The sequence below is a fragment of the Notolepis coatsorum genome (assembly GCF_963971535.1).
Source record: "Notolepis coatsorum genome assembly, chromosome: 14".
NCBI classification, from domain to species: Eukaryota; Metazoa; Chordata; class Actinopteri; order Aulopiformes; family Paralepididae; genus Notolepis; species Notolepis coatsorum.
In genome coordinates this window covers 39,287,773-39,296,033 of record NC_140178.1, presented here as the reverse complement: position 1 = coordinate 39,296,033, position 8,261 = coordinate 39,287,773, and the positions used below count along the sequence as shown (strand labels likewise).

At 45.6% G+C, this 8,261-nt stretch overlaps 1 protein-coding gene across 1 annotated transcript in view; it reads right to left on the bottom strand.

Moving 5' to 3' along the window:
* Nucleotides 1–4,811, bottom strand: part of cacng3b (calcium channel, voltage-dependent, gamma subunit 3b) — a gene marked incomplete at both ends in the record, with an annotated part of 94,198 nt that extends 89,387 nt beyond the window's left edge. The window contains one exon of the mRNA XM_084329086.1: nucleotides 4,559–4,811. Coding sequence (XP_084185212.1) covers nucleotides 4,559–4,811 — 253 coding nt within the window. The remainder of the gene's footprint in view (nucleotides 1–4,558) is intronic.
* Nucleotides 4,812–8,261: the final 3,450 nt, after the last annotated feature.

Sequence of the window (8,261 nt, the reverse complement as noted above, 5' to 3'; positions counted from 1 at the left end):
CAGCACGAGAGATAGTCATGAAGGACACAATCTCACCACGAAGTGCAGCAGCACAAGGCGCCCCCCCCCCCCCCCCCCCCCCCCATATCACACAAGGTCATCTCGTCTGATCAAATGTCCCCGAAAGCACAGTGCAGTCAGTACGGTGCAGTATAGCACAATTGCCATGCCATCTCTCAAAACATACAAGTAATCATAACCAGCCAATGGCATGGTGAAAAATATACGCCATCAATGCGTTTACCTGCTATTAACCTCAGGGCCATCACGGTCAAGCCAAAGCAGACCTCCTCTAAAGAAGTCCAACAAATAAAATTAGCTTTCCTAAATGTCAGATCACTGAATAATAAAACATTCTTAGTAAATGATCTGATTAAAGAAAATAACTTAGATTGCATCTGCCTAGTAGAGACATGGCTAAATAATGACACAGCTACATCAATCATGATAGAAGCTTGTCCACCAGACTATAACTTTTTTCAAATACCCATTAAAAATAAAAGGTGCGGAGGAGTTGCAGCAATCTTCTCCTCAAAACTCTTGTTTAGAATCACAGAACTAGGCAAGTTCATGTCAATGGAATATCTTGCCATTGAACTAAAAACAGTGTAGTGGCCAAAATCCCAACAGGTTTGTCTTATAACCTATTTGAATCTTCCACTTGTAGGTTGGGAAGCAGTGTCAGACTCGCAGTCGCAGAACAGAAACCACTGCACGCTTTTGTTGTTCCTTTTGCTCTTTTAATGGTCCAGCAAGAACAAAATACGAAAACAATACCGTACATAGAAATAAAACAAGAGATCCCAATAATCTCAATAACAAAACAAGAGATCCTAATAATCTTAGTAACAAAAGGTTGCGTCTGCGCTGCGTGTCAATGACAGTATTGCTGCTGCCTGCTGCTCAGCCGTCACACGCCGCACCTGTGGCTTATAGCGTCAGCCCCGCCCCATTCACCTGAGCAAAGCACCCCACTCACTGCAACAGAGAAAAGTATTAATACAGGTTCACAATTAATCAAAACAAATAAGCTTGAATGCGGCTCTTACACCGGCCCCTAATTGTTCTCTAGGAATCAATTACTCAAACAAAAATAAAGAGCCGTAAAACTATCAACAAATTAATTTAGAAAATATAGTATATACATTACATCCCTTGTTGATGTTGAAAGAAGAACTGTTATTCTTCATTTTTAACCGTATCCTAGGGCCAGAGGTTACTAGCACATAGCCTTAAGGAGGGATCTTTATGATCGCTAGGTCAGTCAAATCAGAAAAAACTAAAAACTGTAATCCAAAGTGGCAAAGAGTGTATATCTCCATGTATCAGTCTATGCGTGTATGTCTATGTATTAGTCTATGGGTGTATATATATGTATCATGGGTGTATGTATATGTATTAGTCTATGGGTGTATATCTATGCGTCAGTCTATGGGTTCTCTAGGAATCAATTACTCAAACTAAATAAAGAGAGCCGTATAACTATCAACAAATTAATTTAGAAAAATAAAGTATATACATTACATCCCTTTTTGATGTTGATTGATGAAGAACTGTTATTCCTCATTCTCCAGAAGGCGGCACAGCTTAGCTATGGGCCTATCAATAATGGACGTTTTCGTCTGGAGCTTCACTGCACGGGTCAGACCTCTTGCATCAGGCTTGGTCTCCAGTACTCTGCCTAGCGGCCACGACCCCCGTGGAGCAGTTGGGTCAACTACCAGGACGACATCTCCAATGTTAAAGTTTTTTCTCACGGTGTTCCATTTCTGTCTCTCTTGGAGTAGCAGAAGGTATTCTTGTGTCCATCTATGCCAGAACAGATCCGCCATGTATTGGACCTGCTTCCAGCGGCGCCTGGCGTAGAGGTCAGACCTCTGAAACGTTCCCGGAGGTATGATGGGTTGCGTTTTTAGCAGGAGGATGTGATTGGGAGTCAATGGTTCCAGGTCTTGTGGATCCGAGGACACGGTGGAGAGAGGACGGTTATTGAGGATGGCCTCTACCTCGCAGAAGATGGTTTGTAGGCCTTCATCGTCGAGGGTCTGCTGATTGAGAGTGGAGGTCAGCACCTGACGGACAGATCTTATGAGTCTCTCCCAGACTCCACCATAATGTGAGGCCGCTGGTGGATTGAAACTCCACTGGATTCCTTCGGGGTGCAAAGCGCCTTGGATTTTTCCTTCGTTTAGTGAACTCATGGCCTTTTTGAGCTCAGCTTGGGCACCCACCAGGTTTGTACCGTTGTCCGATCTGATATGCTTAACCTGACCTCTCCTGCAAACAAATCTTCTCAGAGCATGAATACATGAGTCCGTGTCTAATGAGTAAGCCACCTCCAGATGTACAGCTCTGCTACTCATGCAGGTAAACAGGGCTCCATACCGTTTAACAATACTCCTTCCTCGCTTTACTTTAAGCGGTCCAAAGTAGTCCAATCCGACGTTGGTGAAAGGAGGGAGGTCAGGTAAGACTCTTTCTTGTGGCAAATCGGCCATTTTCTGCTCACCTGTCTTGCCTCTCACACGCCGACACACAACACACTTTGAGACTATTTTCCTTGCTGCCGAGTTTCCCTTTAAAACCCAATACTTTTTACGGAGCTCTGAAAGCATGTAGTTTCTCCCGCTGTGTCCAGAGCGTTCGTGGATGTGTCGTAGTAGGAGATCTGAAGTGTGAGCATCTTTGGGCAGAATATAAGGATGTTTGGTCTCATCAGGCATTGCAGATCTGTGTAGGCGGCCGCCTACTCTCATGATGCCTCCATCCAGTATAGGATCGAGCCTGTAGATCCTACTGCTCTTCTGCACTCTGAATGGAGCGGTTTCCAGCGCTGCCATTTCCACTGGGAAGGATTGCTTTTGAACGTAGGTGATGACGGACCTCTCTGCCTGTGAGAGGTCTTCCACTGTGAGGAGTTGTCCACCAAGTGTGGTCCTGAAAGCGCTTAGCTCGGTGCTCATCCTTTGGCTGCTCGAGCGTGTGTGGCTGTGACCTGGGGAAAGCTCTTTGCGCTTTTTGGCGGTCAACATCAGAGCCTTCTTCACCTTGAGATACCATGCCACTGCTTTAAGTAGCCTCATCCAATCAGAGAAGTATGAAATAAGATGGTCTGTGGGAGTTTCAATGCTTGCTACTGTTGTGAATACAGCAGCGTTTTTCCTGACCTCTGGGTCATTTTGCGACAGTGGCTCGGAGGTCAATGATTTTTCCACGGGCCAGCTTTTCTTTGGCTTCCATAGGAACTCTGGGGCATGTATCCATCTTCTTTGCTGCATGAATTTGACTGCACTCATTCCTCTCGAGGCGTCATCAGCAGGATTTTCCTTGCTGCTTACATATCTCCATTGAGACCGCTCACTATTGTCACGAATCAGTGACACTCTGTTGGCAACATAGGTCTTAAACCTAGTGTAGTCATTACCAATGTACTTGAGTACTGTTTGGCTATCCGTCCAGAAGACTGAGGGGTTTAGGTCCATGTGTAGTTCTTTCCTCAGCATTTTGTCCACCTTCACCAACAGTGTTGCAGCTGCCAACTCCAGTCGCGGTACTGTGATGTGCTTTAAAGGAAGGACTCTGGATTTTCCTAGGACAAAGGCAACATGAACAACATCTTGAATGTTAACCTGTCTAATGTAGCTTACTGAGCCATAGCCATTCTCGCTGGCGTCGGAGAAGTGATGCAGCTGTGCAAACTGTTGAGTTCCATAGGTATTTGGCTTCAGACAGCGAGGCACTTGGAAGTGCTTTATCCCCTCCAGACTAGTTATCCATCCGATCCATTTATCCGATATAGTCTGGGGCAAAGGTTCGTCCCACCCAAAACCTCTCTGACAGAGCTCTTGTAGCAACTGCTTGGCTGGGAGAATCAGAGGAGCCAGAAAGCCGAGTGGATCAAAGATGGAACTTACAACTGAAAGTATTCCTCTTCGTGTATGTGGCTTCTGGTTGAGATGGATGTTAAACTGGAAATGGTCAGAGTCCACACCCCACTGCAAACCCAATGTTCTTTCAATGGGGAGACTGTCTTTGTCGATATCCAAAGTCCTAACATCCTTTGCCCTTTGCTCTGGGGGAATAGAGGCTAGAACTGCTCTGCTGTTACTAACCCACTGGGTCAGCTGAAACCCGCCTTGTCTGCATAATGCAGTGAGGTCCTTTACCAGCTGGATGGCTTCAGTTTCTTTTGCGACTGACTTTACACAGTCGTCGACATAAAAGTTGCGCCGGATGGTTTCAGCTACTTGAGGTGAGAACCCGTGTTTGTTGTCTTTAGCTGTTTTTTGTAATGCAAAAATTGCACAGCTTGGGGAGGACACAGCACCAAAAATGTGCACCAGCATGCGGTATTCTTTTGGGGGCTTACTGGTGTCACCTTGTGGCCACCACAGGAATCGCAAGTAATCCACATGCGATTTATCCATTCTGACCTGATGGAACATTGATTTTATGTCGGCCATAAATCCAATTGGCTCTTTGCGAAATCTCAAAATGACTCCTACAAGAGAATTATTCAGATCAGGTCCCTGCAAGAGCTCTGTGTTCAGGGACGTGCCTTGGTAAGAGGCTGCACAGTCAAAAACCACTCTAAGCCTTTTCTTTCTGCGGTGGTACACCCCATGGTGTGGTATGTACCATTTGTGTCCAGGTGACTGTGTCAGCTCTTCCTGTGGGACTTCCTCTGCGTAGTTGTTCTCTAACATGTCGTTGAGGAATGCAACGTATTCTTGCTTGTAGTGCTGGTCCCGGTCCATCTTCCTCTTTAAGCCCTGCAGGCGCTGTTCTGCAATATGGCGGTTGTTAGGCATGCTGACATTGGCTTTCCTGAAAGGCAACTTTAGACTGTAGTGTCCGTGTTGTAGGGTAGCCTCACTGGCTACTTTCAAAAACATTTTGTCCTCAACTGACATCTCTGGCTTTTCCTCAGATGACACTTCGTTGAAGTCCTGGTTGTACTGTGACATTAGGAGCCCTTCCAAATTTGTGGCTGATATCTTATTTACAGTCACTCTCTCCGTATTGTCCTCACCGCCGTTTCTGTGTGGCCCATTTACAACCCACCCCAATAGAGTTTTTACTGCGTAGGGGCCCTCCCCTTGGCTATTGATAACCTCCCATGGCTCCAAGAGCTTTGGTGCATTGGTGCCAACTAACAATTCCACTCCAGCACTGATACTGGGAAGCTTGACTTCATTCAGGTACGCCCACTGTGCTAAGTCACTCTGAATGGGAATGCTACTTGAGGTGACTGGCATTTCTGGCTGGGTAAAAACGTCAGGAAGAGGTAGGAAGTTGTCGCTGTCCAGTGCTGAAACCTCAATTCCAGGTATAACGTAAGATGGCACCAGTTTTTTCTGATTCATGGTGCTTAACATAATATGGGTTTTTCTGCCTTTCAGATTGAGTTTAGACATCAGTGCTTCGGAGCAGAAAGTAGCGGTGGAACCAGGGTCCAGGAGCGCATAGACCTGCAATACCCGACTGCCTTTTGCTGCCTTGACCTGCACTGGGACAATGGACAGCACATTCCTTTGTTCTCCGGCCCCTATGTGACCACATAACTCTGCTGTGGTTCTGCCTGCTACACCAGAGGGCTGTTCAGTCTGATTAGCTGGACCATGTCTCATATAGATGTGCAGGGCACTTGGGTGGGCCTGCTCGCACACTCTACAGGTGAGGCGTTGTTCACAGTCTCTACTTATGTGGCCTGTGGAGAGACAGCTAAAGCATAAGCCCTTAAACTTTGCAAAGTTCAGTCTGCTCCTATATGTCCCCTCCACAAACTGTTTACACACTTCCAATGTGTGCTTGCACCTACAGAAGGGACAGGAGGGTTCACGCTCTTCTTCTTTTGGGGAAATAGTGACACCTGTGGCAAAACTACTGTCATACACCCTTGGGATCTGTGGTTTAACAGGAAATCTAGTATTTACAGCCACCTTTCCTTTGGCAGCTGACTGGTCTTGAAGATCGCCAAAAACTGGGTCTGCCAGTATGCGAGCTTGTCTTTCAATGAAACAGACAAGGTCTAAAATCCTTATTCTCCGACTGCGCAGTGCGTAGGCTGTGCTGCGCCATCTCTCCCTGAGCTTGTACGGTAGTTTAAGCACAATGCCTCTCATGTTGGACACTGTGTCTAGTTCCTCCAAGTACTCCATTTCCTCCATAGCATTGCAGCAACTCCTTAGAAACATGGCGTAATCCTGCAGCGACCTTGAATCTTCAGTTTTAACTAGGGGCCAGGATAGAGCCTTTTCCAGGTAAGCACAAGAGAGCTTGTATTCATTCCCAAAGTTTTCCTTTAGTAGATCCTTTGCTTTCTGATAGCCTCTGTCTGGAGACATGTATTCACAGCTTTTGACTAGCCGTTGAGCTTGGCCTCTTGTAAACTGTATAAGGAACTGCAACCTGTCTCTGTTGTTGTCTGTTTTGCTCTCAATACAATGCTCAAAAGAGTAAATAAAGGACTTGTATTCCAGAATGTGTCCATCATAGGGTGGAATATTTCCTTGCGGCAGCGTCGAGAGAAGTTGTTGTTTTACAAGAATCCTCGTCAAGCTGCTTTGATTTTCCAGTATTTTAATCAAGTGGTCATCCTTTGCTGTGCTGGACGTAGGGGGGCTTTGTCTTTGTGTCAGAGTTGGCTGTGTGTTTTGGGGCATGACAGGTCGAATATTGTGCACTGGTTGGGGCTGGTGCTGTTCATAAATGTCATCTTCTGGCTGAGCATCGGGCCAACTGTGAGCATTACCATCATTAACATTGAAAAGGGGCAAGTGATGTGCTCCTGCCTTGCTCCTAACAGCTGGAGCGCCTATGTCATATGGATTAATTGAAACATCTGGCTTTGAATATACCAGCGCGGTAGCTGCTGCTTCAGCCCGTGCAGGGCAGCACCTTCGTAATTCAATGTCTTTAAGATAGTCAATTTTGGCTGTGCTGGCTGCTATTTCACCTTGTAATTCTAATGTTTCTCTCTTTTTTTCTAATGTTTCTCTCTTTTTTTTTAACATTTGTTCCTGTTCTTCTAACATTTGTTCCTGTTCTTCAATAGCATGTTTTTCTTGTAACATAGAAAATTTAGCCAATAAAGATAGTCTCTCTGCCTCCGCGTTGATGCGTAAATTTGAGGAAGAGGAGGAGTGGTGGGATGAAGAGTGAGACCTCGTTGAGCGTGTATCTGCCATCCTATTTGGATCGCAGTCTTCATTTCGGGCTGCGGCACTGCAGATATACCCCACTCCTTCATCTCCACCTTCGCCAGCTGGCGGACCTTCCACTTGAATCAGGTTGGCTGAATCAGCATTTTCTACGTCGGATATCCACTTTGTAACTTTGGCAAGGAATGAGATTATTTGTGTGGCTCTCGGCTGGTACCATTTCTCATCATCCTCTTGTCTGGCGCTCTTATCCAACGTTTGCGCATATGAGACATGCAAGGCTTTAAAATCATCCGAAAGTCCGTGAAACTTTATCATGTTCCCTTTGACTTCATCCAGGCATTCTTTATCAGACATTAGGCTGTTAACAATGTTAATTCTCCATGTCAAATGGGAAGCCTTTCCTTGTCTCGATGCGCGCAGCTGCGCCTCATCCATGTCATTAACGGCGGGCAGGTCTGCCTCATCTGAACTCGCCATTTCAATTCAGAATAAACAAATAAATAAATCCAAAAGGTTTTCAACGTGTTTAGAAACAGTGGCTGGTTATTTCATTATCATTGTCTTTCTCAATTGCCAGGGCGGCGTTTCCTTGGCTGCTCTTTATCCATGGCATGATATGTCACCAGCACAAAATAAAATATTCACTGTCCATAAACATCGTTATCAGAGGCGAAGTTTGCCTAGTAATAATCCATGCATTTATTCCAAACGAATAATTATTCATGTGGCGTTGGGTTTTGCAAACACATACCTCAATTATTTGTTTGTTTGCTTGTTTACAGCCGTCAGGCCGGCGTTTCCTCTGTTTGTAGCCGCGCGTCGGGGCGGCGCTTGTCGTTCCTTTGGACCCGTTTGATCCTCCAATAATCCTTGCTCTTCAATCGCAGCTTGTCATTGACTTGATGTAGTGGCCAAAATCCTAACAGGTTTGTCTTATAACCTATTTGAATCTTCCACTTGTAGGTTGGGAAGCAGTGTCAGACTCGCAGTCGCAGAACAGAAACCACTGCATGCTTTTGTTGTTCCTTTTGCTCTTTTAATGGTCCAGCAAGAACAAAATACGAAAACAATACCGTACATAGAAATAAAACAGGA